Source organism: Oikopleura dioica, chromosome PAR (assembly GCF_907165135.1).
Source record: "Oikopleura dioica chromosome PAR, OKI2018_I68_1.0, whole genome shotgun sequence".
Taxonomy (NCBI): domain Eukaryota; kingdom Metazoa; phylum Chordata; class Appendicularia; order Copelata; family Oikopleuridae; genus Oikopleura; species Oikopleura dioica.
Genome location: NC_137293.1, coordinates 10,488,366 through 10,504,677, shown reverse-complemented (window position 1 = coordinate 10,504,677; position 16,312 = coordinate 10,488,366). Strand labels below are relative to the sequence as shown.

Sequence of the window (16,312 nt, the reverse complement as noted above, 5' to 3'; positions counted from 1 at the left end):
AAACTCTGGGATTTCAGAATGGATGCGATACGAAATTTATTCTTGAATAGAAATTCAAATGACAATACAACTTCTTGGGATCCCAGCTCAAACAGGGACTCCAGCGGTGGACCCGATCAGAATTTCTCGTCATTTTCGGAAAGCAAGACTTATGAGCAAAACGGAATGACTGTAACAGAATCTACTTGGACGAACGAAAACGGAAAAGTTACTGAAACCCGAAAAACATACACTCTCGATCCAGAAAACCCAAATCAGGGAGTTCAAAGGCCTCCGATGAATGATTTAATTCTTGGGGGTCGTTCGCTTATGGGAATGCTCGACCGAGCTGAAGACGACTTCGACAGGATGTTCGGACAAATGGAAAGAGAGATGAACCAAGTGATGAATTCAACGATGCCGATTTTCATTGAGTTCGGCAACCGTGCGCAAGATTTCCATAGCCACCTTGTTGATCGTGAAATGAGGTAACTTTTAAAATGAAATAAAGGCGCTTATTAGATTTAGGAGACTTCAACAAAATGAAGATTCGCCCCATCATCCGCAAAACATGAGCAATTCTATCCGAGATCATTTCGTTACCGCTGCGATTCCTCAGAGAAAGAGAGAAACTACCGTTGAAACTCCAAAATTTAATCCTCAATTTACTGCACCTGATTATGCGAAAGAATTCAAACAAGGAATCTCCAAATTTTCATGAAAAAAATGTTGTGAAATCCCGTCCGATATGTCTTTAAAACAATTAATTGATAATAAACACCACAGATACTTTTTAAATAAAGAATGAGTGTTTGTTGAATTATGCTCCATTCGGTTGAAATATTCTATGCATGCAGTAAAAGTGTACGAAATTATTATCAAAAGTGATTCAATAAATCTGTCCTCATAAGTTCCAGGACAAGCAAAACATGGCCTGGTAGGGCAGTATCAAAGCATCGCCGCAGAGAGATCAATCGTAAAAACGCCATATGGCCGCGCCATCTAAATCTGTTTCAATATCAAGCATAGATCAGTATCGGAAGCGGCGTCGGCACTTTCTAGCGCCAGCTGTAGCGACCAATTACCATTGCCTAATTGCCATATGCGGAGAAAGATGGCGCTATTTTTTGCAGATATAAAAGTGACATATAGGAATCAAAAAGTCATATCAAACAAGCAAAAACCAACAAACAAAAAATGCCAGCTCTTATCCAGCGAATTGTCGAACCCGCTACCGTCTCAATCGACACTCACCTTCCTATCATCGACCAGGACATTATCTACGAGTCGCACGCAAACGAAGGATATCTCTACAACTACTCCGGATACGGCCTCAAAGTCTCCGACAAGCCAAGAGGAGTCAAACGAGTCCGAAGCAAAGAAAATCTTCTTACCTTCATCCAGATCGCACAGCAGCTCATGCTCATCCAGTCGAAAGAAACCGGCGAGTTCCTGACTGTCTCCAGCCGAGGAAAAATCTCATCTTCCTTCCTTGCCACTGAAGGTTCTCTTTGGCGGATGGAGAACAAATCTACTCACAAGAAATTCCAGTCTTTCACCAACAAGTCCACCGACTGCACCCTCTCCGTTAATCGACGAGGCAAAGTTCTCTGCCGTCGGGGTGCTAGAAAACGATCAACGAGTTTCATCACTATTTCTCGACCTCGATCAAACCGACGGCTTTAAAAATTGACTTGCTTCTTATTCTATTTGTACATTTTATTTACATTCCACAAAGTTCAATATTTCAAATACAACCGAATCAAAAATTATTTCTTAGTTTTCTTTCTGAACATTATTTATTACGAGTATTGCATGCATGATTTGATTGAAGACATTTCTACACAGTCAAGAATTAGTTTCTTATTGCACTTTTGATATTGTCCCAAAAAGAACTTTGCTCCTCTTCGGAGATATTTTTCTCCACGAGCCATCCAGGAGCGAACATAGCTATTGAAATACCTTAATGAAAGAAAGATATAATTTTTTACCAGAATTGAATCCATGCTCCTTTGCTTTTGCTACTGAAAGATGTGTGTTCTGTTCTAGGGTCGGCACCGACCACCATTTTTCGGGGTCGGTTTGGTCGGTCCCCGTGAAAAGAGGCCAAATCCGTGGTCGTTTTGGTCGGTCGGGTCGGCTTTTTTGGTCGTTTTTTTTGGTCGGTTTTTTTAATGAGCAAAATTAACATTTGTCAACATTCTTCTATCGCACACAGCCCTCGAGGGCCTCGGATCGAAGCATTTTACTGTGGCAGTCGATTCGCCATGAAAAGTTAAATTTTTAAGAGCTTTAGCCCGGACTCGCCGTCGATTTTTTCTTGTCGCCGGAGAGAAATAAAAAATCGCTCAAATGCGTAGGTTAAAACCGACCAAAAACCGACCAACCCGACCAAAAGACACAAAAAAACCGACCAAAACCGACCAAAAGCCGACCATCCAAAATCGAGGTACAAAATATGAGGTCGGGCTGGTTGGTGCCCATAAAAACCCGACCATTTCCGACCAGGTCGGGTTTTTGGTCGGGTCGGTGCCGACCCTAGGTTCTGTTCTCCACCTCCATAAGTGTTCCTTCCAAAAACATCAACACCGTGGTAGACCTTCTCCTTAGGGATGCTCTTTCGATCACAGAACTCCTCTCCGGCCTTTATTTTTTCCTCCGTCCACGTATAATTAGTAAATAGACCGTCGCTGTACTCGAAGAATATTTCATTTTTGTCGTTCAAATGGTCTTGCCACTGAAGCTTGCCTTCCGATGTAACAGCGTCGTACCAAATAACGAGTGATCGCTCCTTTAGTAATCTCAGAAACTCAACTAAATTTGGAAGGAGTTGCTCAGGAACTTCGTTTTCAATATTTATCAGCCAGCCATCGAAGCCGTAAACTCGCTGCAATTTGAGCATTTGATTGACTGCGAGCTCAAAATTTCTTAGCACAGCACAACATCGGAATTTGCCCTCATCCCATTCTGTTATGAAGGTTCCAAGACAAAGAGCGCCATTCTGGTGAGATTTTTCAATCCAAGAAGTAGCTAGAAGTTCATTTTTTGGAGAATATTTTCATGGCCATACTTGGAACGGTTATAAAATTATGCGAAAAGTAGATGAACATGCTTGTCTGCTCCCAAATCTCACTCGGAATTTTAAGTCCATCATCACCATTCGGGTAAATGTCATCGTTGTATCCACCCTTTATAAAGTGATTGAATCAAATATACGCAAAAATTTACTTTCATATCGTGGCAAAGAATCAGCTTATTCTTGACTCCTCTTTTAACTTTTCGGACAAGACCATCTGGTGCAGGGGTAATAGGAATAATATCAGTTGTTGCTTCCTCTGACAAAATTTGATCTTCATCCCAGAATAAAAGCTCTTCTAGTGATTTTATGGGTCTGCAAATTGATCCCTTTTCAGAGAAATGCCAATCATTTTTAGACATTTTATTTGCTCTAAATTTATAAAAAAGTGACGATTTAGGAAAGAACAATTTGATTGTGGTATGAGTGGAAAGGAGTCGTTAAAATATTCACAATAGATTTCGTCAGATTCTCAGCGTTTGTAAGTCCTTCCATCACTTTCGGAGTAGCGCAAGGGTGAAGTTTATAAATACGAAGAGGCTTTGCTTGGTATTTGCAATCTTCTACAGAAATATTCCCAACGAACGAGCTTTTATCGTCAAAAATCTTTTCCCAGCATTTCTCAGGAGCAACTCGGGCACCTTCAAGAGTTGACAATGAGAAGGCAAGAGTAGGAACTGCGTAGCTTTCAGAAAACTCGATCAAAATGAATAAGATATGCTCTTCTTCTTCAAAGCTTAAATCAAAGGCTTTCTCATAAAATATTAATAAATGCGTTACTTGATTTCCTGCTCAAATTTTAGCGTCTTGCTATCGCTTGTCCAAAAAGGTGTTTCGTTGCATAATTGCTTAATATTTTGCTCAAATTCAAGACGAGACAACATCTGAATATCAGTTTGCTTTTATTGGTGGCGTGTGAAGAGTTATCGAATGGATAAATGTAATTTCTGGACAATGGGATGAAGAAATAGGGACTTTTAGGTAAAACTACCCAAAGAAGGTAGAAGTATCGAAGATAACGTACAGAAGTATCGAATCTATTTACAAGAGTGAATTTATCAAGCTGTCTTTTCGAAGCTGACCACTAGCGGCTTTCTTGTCTCGCGCTGATTCTCTGATTGCGCCCAGACTGAAAGAAGCCCATCAGATCCGAGAGTAAAGAGGACTCCTCCAGAGTCAGATAATGCAATCGAAATGCAGCTAGCGGCGGTGGTTGACAAAGACCGAACATGCGAAAGATCAATGCTAGACCAAAAATGAATGGAGCCGTCCACGTGGCCAGTGATGACTGCATTGCAAGCGCGCCCTAAATTGAGTTAAAATCTATAACAAAACTGAGAGATAGTACCTTCAACAGCATTAGTCCATTTGGTACAAAGAACGGGCGATTGAGCATCACAAGCAGCAACAAGTTGACCATTTATCGTCCACAATCGAAGTTGTGAATGTCGCTCGTCGTCTTTTGAACAAACTGTGACGATTTCACCAGTCTGGTTAGCCGTCGCAACACAGTTTACTCCGGCAGGATGACCTTGAAGCGATCGAATATAGGTTCGCGAATTGAGATCCCAAATAATTGCCGAGCCATCTTCCGATGCAGATACAATGATAGAGAACTCAGGGCACACAGCAAAAGCGTGAATTCGATCAGAATGGCCAATAAGAAAACTCCCGTCAAGAAGACTCGGTCTAATAAATTAAAGTTGGAGCTCCAGTTAGTAAATTTTACCTGGTTTTTGATGTTTCAAGGTTCCAAATTTGTATGATTCCGGTCGCGAAACCGATGATAAACTGAGACTTTGAAACGGGCTCGGCACAGACGATTTGGTCATCGACTTCTGGCTTTAGAAGATTTATCTTTGTTCGCCCTGTTTTCAGTCGTAGAATGCGATCATCGTGATCAAAGCTTAGCAAGGAATTCCCAACGAGTCGTGTGTTTGGTGGGAGAACCGCACAGTCTGTCTTGCTGAAGGCAGTGACGTGAACAGCCGCCGATGAATTGAATGCTTTCTTCAAAATCATGATAGGAGGGGTAAGCGTTGGGCTTCCACACCAGTTACCCCACTTCAATCCACTAACGTTAGCTAAAATACCATCTTCAAGGTCTTTAGCGCGCTCGTGTTTCTTGAGCGACTCAATATCTGCTTTTGTGCGATGAGGATGTGGTGAGGTAAAGAGCTGCTTCGGGGTCTGACCATACGTCTTGATCATCGTCTCCAACGCAGTTCGCTTGACGGGATCGGTTTCAGATGCAACATCGACACCGAAGTACGTCATTGGATGAAAGACGTTGCAGGCCTTGATCGCTTCGGAGCCTGTCTGTTTGTGTCCGAAAACTAAATCGATCCAGTGATGTAGCTGGCTGCTTACATGAGCAGACTCGAGTGCCTTCAATTCGTGTTAGTCAGTTATTAGATAAACCATGCTTTACCTGTCTATGAATACTTATGAACATGCGCGCATCATTATTGCACCAAGGCGGTAACGTCACGTGATGTACTCTTTTTCCATTTTGCCTTATTCCGAAATTGAAGTTTTCATTGTTAAGCAGAAACTCTGGGAGGAAAAAGAACTCCGGGACAAGCTCTTTTACGTCCGTTGCTGAGTCATTGCTTGCGAGTTTCCATGCGGTTGCGATAGAATGAAATGTTCTGTCTGGAAGGTCGAAACTTTGGTCTTGATACTCGAGAAACATCTTGGTAAACGGCGGCAGTCGAAGAAGAAAATGAAGAACTGTTCCGGAGTTAGAGTAGTGCGAGCCGTAGTGATAAGGAGCGGTAGCTTCTGGGTTTCGTTTGAACTCTTCTGACAAAAAGTGGTAGCGCTCTTGGAACATCTCTCTTTTTCGTCATTCTGGACAGAGATCGGCACCATCAAATTTCTGTAGCTTTCGCAACTAGACAAATCTAAAGTTTCCTCTGTGTAATTTCTCAGAATGAACGGAAAGACTGGGTATTGCATGAGATCATTGAATGTTCGCCCAGCAAAAGTATTAAGAGCCATCAAATATGCAAAGTTAGAAATTTCGCCTTTCTGCCATTTACTTGTCATATCTTGGAGCGAGCTTCCCGGTGCTTCCGGTGGCGAGAGTTTTGACAGTGTTGTATAAACGTTTTCGCGAATGTCGAAGGTTGAGAATGCGAACATTTCGGTGCGCCCATCGTTGAATGCAATTTCGAGAGCACAGTCGATCAACCCGAACCATCGTCGATTTAGTCTTTTTACGGACGAAATTTCCCAGTGTTTGCAAAAACCACTTTCGTCGATCAATCCTCTAGCTACAAAGCAACTCGATAGAGGCTCGTCTCCAACATAGAACATTTTAGTCGGCGAAAGCAAAAGCTCCCCGTTTGCTTCGTGCTCGGGCGTGATTTTACGACATTTTTCAGTATTTGTGATTTGTTCGTGGATATGGAGCCACTCGATGACAGCTTTGTTGTCTTCAGCGGGGTCTTCTTTCAGGAAATTCATCATTGGAAGCGATTTCATCGAGTCCGGTTCATTCAGAGCATCATAGATCTCCGTGGATATACTTCTTACGAATTTTGACTTTATTCTTGGGTTTGCTCTTTCTAAGCGTCGTCTTTCGCCATAAGGACCTTCGGATGGGGAAAGCTGCCAAACCATTCCAGTCTGAGAGACGTTGTGCCAAACAGCTCTTTCGTGATTGAGCTGAGAAATGATCTTTCTCCAGACATCTCTTGATTTAACATCGTTGGCAGCCATCGCCTTTACAAGGGATATCAATCTTCGTCGTAATATATTTTGTCGATTAACAACAACTTGAGTCACTTCACTGGACGATGTTGCGATGTGATCGGAGTAATTGAACGCTCTCTCAACAATTTGTCGGAATTGCTCGTCCCCTTGCTTGAGCCACGCTGTTCGTAATTTGGCGCGCTTCTTTTCATACATTCGCTGTTTTGCTTCTGAAACTTTGATCTCAGAAGGACCGTTTGATGGCGGATCGTAACCGAGTTGGCTCATAAGGACAACAAGTTGGTTCAAAGCGTCAATGTCGTTCTGTTCCATATTCGCGCTGTGATAGAAAAATAGATAATGCAAATAGAGCTGGACTTGCTCCGCCTCAGCCTCAGCTCCATTGAAAATAAAAAGAAGAATGTTCTTTCGCTCGGGCTCTTTAACGATTTTCAGAGGTACTAAGCGGGCTTTACCTCCCTGTGGTGAAAGCATAAAATTGATCAAGGAGACAAACTGCTCTGAAAGTGGCAGTTTGAGCATCAATCTTCGTGCAAGCTTGGACTTTCTTGAGTAATTTCGAGCAAGCTTGTTGAGGGACGTCTCCGCATGATGATATTTTGTAATCCATGGAACTTTCGTATCAAATTTGGATGCTTCTGAGGACCAGTAGAGAAGGATATCAAATATGCGAATGGCAAATGCACTATCGTTGTCAACATTATCAGGTTTTGCAGGAGTTGAGGGTACCATTCCAGATCGTTGGGAGTATTTTGAAATAAGCTCATTAGAGAGCAAGTCATTGTGATGGCGACAGCGCGATGGGCCTTGACAAAGAATCTTCGATGTAGCGCTTTTGAAGAGAACACCAACACGGGTTATCAAATCAATTTCAGAAATTTTCAGTTTGGTTGGGGAGTTATGAGTCGATATGTTGAGATTCTGTTTTTTCGGCGTGGACATGTTCGAGCTCGGCATTTTCTCGGACGAGGCAAACATATCCGCCGCAAGGATCTCCTCACTCTGTAATTCAGTGAGGCCGAGATCCGTATTTTTCATCAAACTTTCGATAGCAACCAAGTAAACTGAAAATAGCACCCTTCTTATTTCAGTTACACGCGAACACGCCTCACAAGTATCTGACGTACTCGACAGATCATTGTGTTTTTCATCATCGATGAAATCGACGGTATCTTCGTCGAGCTCAATCTCTTTTAGCTCAAGATGTGCGAGGGACTCGATAATGTCAGACATGATTCGGAAATGTTCCGTGTTCGTCGTGGCACAGCGAATTGTAACAGAATGGAGCAAGCCGAGCAAAGATGGCGAAACTGGCTCCTTCATTGAGACTTGCTTCGCAATCGCGTTGCAAAGAACGATGCTCAAACCTCTATCCATCATTGTATCTCCAAGCTCGTCATGAGCCTCAAATAGATTTCGAACATTCATGCAAACAAGATCCAAAACGAAATCGTCACCGACTGCATTCTCAAGAAGGGCGATCAGCGGAGCGACGGCAGGCAAAGCAGTTGGATCAAGCTCGCGAACTGATCCACTAGTAGCTTCGAGGAGAGGTTCAGCACGGCTTGAAATAAGCAAAAGTGCGCTTTCGACGAGTTCTGCAGTTGATTGATGCTGATAAAGCTGGTTTGCAAATAACATGAAAGCTTTGCCTCGAACAATTTGGTGTCTGATTTCGACCGAGGCGCGCTGTAGATAATCATGAAACAATCGTAGAGAAGCGCATCGGATAGAATCGTCGTTGGAATTGGCAAGAACAACAAGCGTTTCCCAGTTGATGACGACATCGTTGAGAACTGTTTTTATTTGTGTATCTGGGAGAAGCACAACTGCATGCCGCAAAACTTCCAGGAGTCCGTTCACTAAATTTGCAGTTCCATCGGTAAGAACATACCCAGCTGAAGCATCACTATTCGTTCTTCTAAGAACATCCCATTCATTCAACACGCTATTTGTTGCACCTCGACATTCTCCGAGATCAACTGAGTCATCATTGTCACTCGATTTAGCAGAGTAATTAATAGGCTGTGGCGACTGGCCCTCAACTGGTGAATGATTGGAATGCTCGAGAAAATCGTCAGATGGCGTACCGTCAAGAATATCTACATGAAAGAGCTCTTTCTTCAGATGACGGGAGCGAAATGGGGAAGGTCTCTTTCCATCATTCAGAAGATAGCTTGAATCGGAGCGGAAACAGAAGGCTGAATGGCTTCTGATAAGCTTCGGAGATGTAATTTTTCGCCCTCAAATTCGATCATTGTTGCTGACGGGAGCGCATCGAGAGACTGTGACCTCTCCAACTTCGTTTGCATAGATTGAGATCCATGAGCACTTTCAAATCGAGGATAGAAGTAGAATTTCTTTCGCGTATTTGTCACATAAGCTTCTGAAGGCGGGTGTACTGAGCAGCAGAAATCAAAGACTTTTGCGATTATTTGCGTATCGGGGGGATATCCTATTAAAGCTCGTATCAGATCGACCATCATATTTCCAACGAAGAGTGGCATCTCCATTTTTGGTCGTTCTGAGAGAGAGATTTGGAGGGTTTCGAGAAGTTTCAACACAGCGCCAGCTTGGACAAGTGTCTTGACGTTGAAAGCTCGGTATTTGTGATTGTCGTGCACGAGTGCTTTTAGAACTTCAAACTGCAGCGCCCAAGCCTTCGGATCAACGCACCACAAGTTGCAATCTAAGAATAGTTTTAGTTGGATAATTAGATCGAGAATTTTACCGAGAATAAGATGGTTCAGCATCGATGTATCAGTGATGACTGCGCTCGTATCTTGGAGAATATTTCCGTTATCATCAAAAATACGCCCATGGCAGGCGAATCCTACAAGAGTTCTCAAAAGATCAGGGTATGGGTTTCCAGCTTGAATGACTTGTTTGACCATCAGATGGCCTTTCAATTGATGGAAGTCCCTGGCGAAGGAGTTGTTCAAGCGAATCGCTGAAAGCAGAACGAAAAGAGATTCAATTTGGACTGATGTCGAGGAAATCGGTGTCATTGAATTTGAAAAGAGAAGCAGGAACGGCCTTACACCACCCAGTTGATAAACTGCAGAATCGAGTGCTGCGCTTCTATCTGCTCGGATTTGACCTTGAAGAAGTGGAGCTCTGATGACTCGGGCTTTTTGACTTATAGGCTGAAATGGCTCCGCTTTTTGTGACTGGAAGAGAGATCCCTTATTTGAGACAGGTCCAAAGAGCCAAAGCGATTCGGGTGATTTAGCATTCCATGATAGAAATATCTTCTCGCGAAGAACATTTAGGTTCGGACGAAATGTAAGAGACTGCTCCAGGTCAATATTTTCCACCTCGATATTATATTTGAGGAACTCATGTTGAAAAGTTGTCATTGATGGGTTGAACGGACTTGTGCTTTCATCGCCAGTGGTGAGAGTGAGGTCTTGGTTGTCCGGGCCAAGAAGATAGAGAGCTATGATTTCGTCAGCCATCAATCGCCCGCGGAAAATCTTACAGCCAGAAACTCTCAATGTGTTTTCAAAGACTTCATTCGCTTCTTCTCTTCGGGAGTCACCAAAGACCCACTGCATGGTTTGCCAGCGGAGGGATTTTCGAGTTTTCGCGAGCTGTGGGAATTCTATGCTTGTTTCAAAAACAGTCGCCAAATTTAGTTGAATGACGACCTCGAAGGCAAAATGGCCTTTCAAAGCTGCGCGGGTTTCTTTCGCAGAGAAGCTCACATGATCCCAGCGACCCTTTTTCAGCTCGATGTCTACCTCCTGTTTCGCGAGAATTCCTGGTGGTTTTCCATCTCTATTATCAGTGACAATTCGAAGCTGGAATTTGCTTCCTTCGATCCAAAGTTGCAGCATATAATCACTCTCTCCAAAGCTAGCAATGTGAGTTCCATTCATGAAGTTAAGATCGTAAATTTCTTCTTGAAGAATGACTAGCCCATTATCTGAAGAAGTAAGAGACTCGTTGGAATCGTTGTCATGAAGCTCTGGATTCCAAGTCTCATCAGAATGCACTTCGCCGTAATCACCGAAGAGCCAAAAACAAAATGTCCAAGAAATGGACTCTTTCTTTTAAAAAGTCTTTCATCTCTTGGTGAATGATTCCTCGATTCCAAGCCGAATTATTCCAATCAGAAGTACCGCTTATGTCAAACAGATTATTGTAAATCTTGTCGATAGTGATCGGAATTTGCATTGAGGCGTAGACTTTTGAGGTTGTTTCGAAGAGGTCTTTGAGGCAAGTTGTGATGTCGGTGATGGGTGGTTTAGGGCGCGTGAGCTTGTTGAGCACGAGTTGGAGTGCAGCAGGTGAAACATAGTGGCGTGAGGATTTTGAGAAGAGCTCGAGCATGAGTTTTGTGATCTTAGAATTATCTTCCGTGTCCAGAAGAAAGTCGAACTTTTGGAGAACAAGTAGAAGGACATTGTGCTTAGCGCAGATTTCAACGTTCTTTTGGCTGTGAAGAAGTGACAGTACATTTTCTAGTAAAGGGATAAGCCCAGGTAGTTCTTCAGTAGAGTTTTGATCTTCCCAGAAAAGCCCGAAAATGGTGAATACGAACTTGATAATACAAGGAAATATAACGGTCCTTGTATTCTTTGTTTTGACGGTTTCTGGAGGAGGAGATCTAGTGAGTGGAGCTTCTGAAGATTCAATAGCAGAAAGATCAAGAATGATGGATCTGTTTCTTCGATGATTTTTGCGAGGACTCTTTTTCGTGCTCTTCAGCTTTGGCTCCAGCGACGCTTCGAGAACTTTTGTTAGATTGTTTATGACTTGGAGTTTGAGATGCTTCGTGTTGCTCACAAAATCACTGGCGATTTCTGGTAAAACAGCAGTTTCGAATGTCGGCCATTGAAGATGACAGTGGCTTGTGAAAAATGTGTAGAGGCCAAGAAGAACGCTGAAAATTTCCATCCTCGTTGTAAGCGGCATCGAATGATGCTTCGGAATGCAGATATAACTCGAGTCTCCCGCGGCGTTTATCGCTATGCTCGGATCACCAACTAGAAAAATGCTCTGCGCAAGAAGGGTTTTGATAACATCTTTCAACTGCAAATTTTTGAATACAGTCTTCCGCAACAAGTCGCTGTGCGCTATTCCTTCGTAGAGTTGGGTCAAATAAAACAAACAGTCGGTAGTGAGGAGAGCTTCGGACGGATTGAGAACGGGCTGATCATTTTCCATTTTTAAATTTCCAACGTCGTCGATAAGAACTGCCTTAGTGCTTCTGCAGAAAATGAGAATGATCTCTTTGGCCAGCTTTTGCTGCTCAAGGGATTCGACTTGATTCGACGTGCTGACTTTCATCGAGGACGTTAGTATTGGAAGCACCATTTTTGTCCCTTCTACGTCGACTTTCTTGAGCATTTTCAAGAAGGTTTTGAAAAGTCCCAGCGGCGCAAATGTGATTGATGATAAAGTGTTTCCAATGGAATCGAGTATTAATTGAAGTTTTGATTCATTTTCGGTTGATCGGCCGAGTTGGTCGAGGTTTTGCGATAAAATCGGAAGGAGCAGATAGTCGAGCAAAAGTCGGTTGGCGTTTTTCGGCAGGACAGAAGTTAAATGATGAATTGTTGTGAAATAGTTGACTCGTTCTTCCTCAGAGTTGATTTTAGAATAAGTGTACTGTGAAAGAGGAGCCCAGATCTTGGAATCTCTTGTGACGCATCTAGGGCACTTAGGCTGCTCGCAGCGGGCTAGTAAATATGGAAGGAATGAAAATCGCTGTTCGCTTATTTTGGAGAAGATGTCGGCGGTGGTCAGGCAGCAGCAGTTGAAACTTTGGGAAAGAAGGTTTTTGATGAAATCGAGCAGTTCTGTTGAGCAAATGTTGATGAGAACAAGCATCGCTTTCGTGAACTTGGCGAATAGGCAAATGTCGCTGGCTTGATCTGGAGAAAGATCTTTGGTCTGAAGAGCGAGGGAGAATTGTTTCTCAGCATGCTCACCATTCCAATGCTGGACGGGAAAGACTGCACTTGCTCGAGTGTTCCCAGAAAGTATTGAATTGATTCTCCTGCGTAAAATTAGTTCAGCCGAGTGTATTTGCTCCAAGACATCTGAAAATGGAGGTCAGTTCGTTTCAAAATTTTCAAAATATTTCGAAGATAATGATCAAATTGGTCAAAATAGACCACCTGGCAAACAATATGGCGCTCTATTGCAAGATGTATATAAAAACTTTTATTTTATCGTCACCATTGTTTACAAAATGTGTAAACAGTATCAGTTGCTCGTTTAATGATGGTCACTGTAATATTTTGATAAAATCTACCTTTCAAAAGCGGAATATTCGTAAATTTCGATAACGGAGTCAGTTCCAGCAGTTTCAAATTGAGCATGTAACTCCAGGAAGCAGAGAATAAATGATCAAGTTGCACTCTTCGCAGGACATTAATCATGATCAAAATCACATTCAATCCAAGATTGTCTTCTCCGTCCAACAACAGCAGCTTCGCAAGCGAAAGCAGTTCCATCATCATTTTCACCGTTTGCGATCCATCTTCTACCACGATTCTGTCGCATGCTATTTGTTCTCTCAAGTTGCTGAAAAGCGCAATCAAATAAGCAATTTTCACACGATCTCCATGCGCAGCCGCCAAATTCCTCAGAAGATCTGAAATCGGACGCAAGTAAAGAATCCCCTGGTAGGAAACGCGCTGGATGATTTGCGTAGAATTCGCTAGAATCAGACTGTAATCGTGCTCGCAGTCACTTTCTTCCAAAGCGCTTTGGAGGACTCGATGAAACGGCTTGATCATCGGTCGTTTTTCGCATATCCCCTGGAAAGAATCATGAAATAAGCATTTTTTAAAACACAAATCTACCTTTTTCGACTCTTTCTTTCGCTGGGATTTACTTATAGTCCGATTTCGTCTTTCCAACCGCGGCTCAAGCTGTGGCAGATTCTTCACCGGCAGTCGACAGAGACAAACTACCGTGTGAATGATCAAATCGGTGAATTCTGGATCGTTTACGGATTCTTTCTCGTCGACGACTTTTTGAAGGAGCTCATGGCCGCGATTTCGAAGAAAAAAGAGGAACGAGGAAAGACGGGTTTTGTTAGATATTCTCGTCGTGTTCCATTCTTCTGAGCGAACGCTTAAAACGTGAATATAGAACTTTACACGAATCACTATAAATAACGTTTATTATTTACATTTTCTTTACTTACTTTAGGAGTTCTCTGGCAAGCCTAGAAAACTGGGCAACCGAGTTCTCGGTCATTTCAATTTCTCCGATTTCTCGTTTCGCTTCATTCGGACAAAAGCCAAAGCTGCCAAACGCAAATTTACGAAACAGCTTTTTTCTTCGCTCGAAGCGATTTTCTGATTGGCGCGCCGTGGAAAGTAATTTTTCGCGTAGCAGTGCCAATTCGTTACGGTTTCTGCTTCGTTCGAGAATAACCCTGTCTGCTTACAGTCTGTAAATAAAGATGAATTTAAAAAACTTTTTGCAGGCGAAATTCTGACTTGGTCAGATTTTCAGCCCTGCAGAAAGCCCGAAAAATTTTGAGTCGATTCGACCAAGTCGTTTTCGAAATTTTCTAGAAAATGACGTCACAAATGACGTCAGAAGGTTCGAAAAAGCCGAAACTTTGAGTCTTATTTTTACAGCGTTCCTGCTTGAATTTTTCGGTGTACTATAGCTCAAATGAAAGCTTATAAAAAACTGTACTAAGGTTTTCAAGTATTCGGAAAAAAATTTTGAAAAATTCGGCTCTAGAATTTTCCGAAAAAAAATTTTTGAGCAAATGAAAATCCAAGAAAAACCTTAGTACAGTTTTTCATAGGGATCAATTTGAACTATAGAACATGAGAAGATTCCGTCAAAAAGGCCGAGAAAAACTGACTCAAAGTTTGCCCGAAATGGCCATTTTTGCCAACTTCTAGCGTCATATATGACGTCATCGTCTGGCTGTTTTGGTCTGAAACTAGTCCAGTAGACTCAGAATTTTGAGGGCTTTCTGGTGAATATAAAAACAGGCAAAGTCAGGATTTTGCCTGCAAAAAGTTTTTTAAATTCATCAAAGGGAATTAATTTTAGAATGATTACGCGTCATTTATCGCGGAGAATTACTCCTCTCGTTCGTCGAAATTCGGCTCCATTAAAAAATGTTTCCCATGAAAGTTCTAGTGGGAAAATGCTCCTCGTTGGTGCTACGTTTTTGAAAGCAGTAACACCACTTGTTTTTGGATTTGGCTTCATTTATGCCTACAGAAGTGCGTCTTCAACACTTTTTCAGCCATTTTTTCTTAATTTTTAGTCTTATTCCTGAACGACAGCTCCGCTATCCCAATTGAAGAAGCAAATCTCCATGGAAAAGTCGTCGTTATCACTGGAAGCTCTTCTGGCTTTGGAAAATTCTCGGCAAAAGGTGCAGCCGAGCGAGGAGCAACAGTTGTTCTTGCTTCAAGATCGCAGAAAAACTTGGAAGTCGCGAAGAAATTTATTTTGAAAGAAGTTCCCGAAGCGAGCGTTGATTTGGTGCATTTGAACTTGGCAGATTTGGACTCTGTCGAAAAATGCGCGACGAAGCTTTTGAAGAAATATGGAAAAGTAGATGTTTTGGTTAACAACGCTGCAATCTTCAAGCCGAACAGCTCGAGAGACCCTCACGAAACTCCCGATGGTTTCGATACTACCTTTCATGTTGGCTTTCTTGGCCATTTCTTGCTTGGAGAATTGTTGAAGGATAGTATCAAGGAGAATAATGGAAGAGTTGTTTCTGTTGTTTGCCCGATGATGAAAGAAGCGCAGATTAGTTTAACTGAGGAAAAATCCTCGACTTTCAAGCAAAGGTCACAAAACGTCTCTTTTCGATGTACCGTGATTCTCATTCCTGACTTATTTTCACAGTAATATGAGTTTCGTTTTTTGATCTCAAGCAAAGGATTTGAAAACGCATGCTTCTCGCATCATCGATCCGACAAACTACAGCCAAGACGATGCTCAAGAGAAATTCAAACACATCGAGTCGTATATGCAGACAAAGCTCTGTCTGTACATGGCGACTAAAAGATGGTCAAGAGAGCTAAATTCTATCAGCGTTGATCCTGGAACTTCGAATGAGACTTTATTGAATCGCTATACGAAGCAAGATGTTAATTTTAAAGGAACTGTTTTGAGGGCGTATAATATGATCAGATGGGCAGTCGTCTTGCCTAGCGTTGAAAATGCATCGCAGACGATTATTTCAGCGATCGCGGATCCAAAATATAATGTAAGCCTTCGCCTCGTCCTTTTTGTTTCAATTTGCTTTAGGAAGAATCTTTCAACGGAAAAGTTCTATGTCAGCATTCAACGAAAGAATACGATGAATACATTGAAAAGGTAAGTAAAAGCCTAAAGAATTACCAGTTACAACAATCTAGTCTGCTAAGCCAAAGAGTCGTGATCGATACTTTTCTCAAATAACAGCAGATGCGCCTCTTGACTATCTTCATAAAATTTCATCGGATTGGACAAATTTAGAAGAACGCAGAACCCGTTTGCAGAAAGCTCTGATTTCTCATGAAAGCTGAAAAAATACTTTATTTTAACTTC

At 42.2% G+C, this 16,312-nt stretch overlaps 5 protein-coding genes across 5 annotated transcripts; 2 read left to right on the top strand and 3 right to left on the bottom strand.

Annotated features, from left to right (window-relative positions):
- The first annotated feature begins 20 nt into the window (after positions 1 to 20).
- LOC145704052 (uncharacterized) lies at positions 21 to 739 on the top strand. Its single transcript, XM_081781476.1, has 2 exons — positions 21 to 467; positions 508 to 739. The coding sequence occupies exons 1-2, from the start codon at positions 166 to 168 to the stop codon at positions 698 to 700; spliced, it is 495 nt and encodes a 164-aa protein (XP_081637602.1). The 5' UTR covers positions 21 to 165; the 3' UTR covers positions 701 to 739.
- A 1,095-nt stretch (positions 740 to 1,834) lies between these two features.
- Positions 1,835 to 3,417, bottom strand: LOC145701780 (uncharacterized). Its single transcript, XM_081778996.1, has 4 exons — positions 3,208 to 3,417; positions 3,050 to 3,167; positions 2,536 to 3,009; positions 1,835 to 1,929 (listed from the first exon to the last, which is right to left on the bottom strand). Exons 1-4 carry the CDS (start codon positions 3,415 to 3,417, stop codon positions 1,835 to 1,837), a joined length of 897 nt encoding a protein of 298 aa, XP_081635122.1.
- A 33-nt stretch (positions 3,418 to 3,450) lies between these two features.
- LOC145705830 (lysosomal-trafficking regulator-like) lies at positions 3,451 to 10,778 on the bottom strand. Its single transcript, XM_081783327.1, is given in 8 exon segments — positions 3,451 to 3,791; positions 3,836 to 4,361; positions 4,404 to 4,744; positions 4,785 to 5,443; positions 5,487 to 5,893; positions 5,896 to 8,950; positions 8,953 to 9,464; positions 9,507 to 10,778. Coding segments are annotated over 7 exon segments (6,372 nt in total). The 5' UTR covers positions 10,657 to 10,778; the 3' UTR covers positions 3,451 to 3,791; positions 3,836 to 4,113.
- On the bottom strand, positions 10,774 to 14,091 carry LOC145705829 (uncharacterized). The gene is made up of 4 exons (XM_081783325.1): positions 13,941 to 14,091; positions 13,594 to 13,867; positions 13,041 to 13,548; positions 10,774 to 12,825 (listed from the first exon to the last, which is right to left on the bottom strand). Exons 1-4 carry the CDS (start codon positions 13,991 to 13,993, stop codon positions 10,784 to 10,786), a joined length of 2,877 nt encoding a protein of 958 aa, XP_081639451.1. The 5' UTR covers positions 13,994 to 14,091; the 3' UTR covers positions 10,774 to 10,783.
- Positions 14,092 to 14,816: 725 nt separating this feature from the next.
- LOC145701778 (retinol dehydrogenase 13-like) lies at positions 14,817 to 16,305 on the top strand. Its single transcript, XM_081778995.1, has 5 exons — positions 14,817 to 14,988; positions 15,033 to 15,616; positions 15,660 to 15,989; positions 16,031 to 16,099; positions 16,141 to 16,305. Exons 1-5 carry the CDS (start codon positions 14,910 to 14,912, stop codon positions 16,288 to 16,290), a joined length of 1,212 nt encoding a protein of 403 aa, XP_081635121.1. The 5' UTR covers positions 14,817 to 14,909; the 3' UTR covers positions 16,291 to 16,305.
- The last annotated feature ends 7 nt before the right edge of the window (positions 16,306 to 16,312 follow it).

Coding starts and splice junctions, on each gene's coding strand:
- LOC145704052 (XM_081781476.1), top strand. CDS start 166: ATGACTGTAACAGAATCTACTTGGACGAACGAAAACGGAAAAGTTACT. Junction 468..507: donor CTTGTTGATCGTGAAATGAG/GTAACTTTTAAA, acceptor TATTAGATTTAG/GAGACTTCAACAAAATGAAG.
- LOC145701780 (XM_081778996.1), bottom strand. CDS start 3,417: ATGTCTAAAAATGATTGGCATTTCTCTGAAAAGGGATCAATTTGCAGA. Junction 3,010..3,049: donor TAATTTTATAACCGTTCCAA/GTATGGCCATGA, acceptor ATGAACTTCTAG/CTACTTCTTGGATTGAAAAA. Junction 1,930..2,535: donor TGGAAGGAACACTTATGGAG/GTGGAGAACAGA, acceptor GTATTTCAATAG/CTATGTTCGCTCCTGGATGG.
- LOC145705829 (XM_081783325.1), bottom strand. CDS start 13,993: ATGACCGAGAACTCGGTTGCCCAGTTTTCTAGGCTTGCCAGAGAACTC. Junction 13,868..13,940: donor CTTGCCAGAGAACTCCTAAA/GTAAGTAAAGAA, acceptor TCACGTTTTAAG/CGTTCGCTCAGAAGAATGGA. Junction 12,826..13,040: donor GAATATTCCGCTTTTGAAAG/GTAGATTTTATC, acceptor CTCCATTTTCAG/ATGTCTTGGAGCAAATACAC.
- LOC145701778 (XM_081778995.1), top strand. CDS start 14,910: ATGCTCCTCGTTGGTGCTACGTTTTTGAAAGCAGTAACACCACTTGTT. Junction 15,990..16,030: donor TCGCGGATCCAAAATATAAT/GTAAGCCTTCGC, acceptor AATTTGCTTTAG/GAAGAATCTTTCAACGGAAA. Junction 16,100..16,140: donor ACGATGAATACATTGAAAAG/GTAAGTAAAAGC, acceptor ACAACAATCTAG/TCTGCTAAGCCAAAGAGTCG.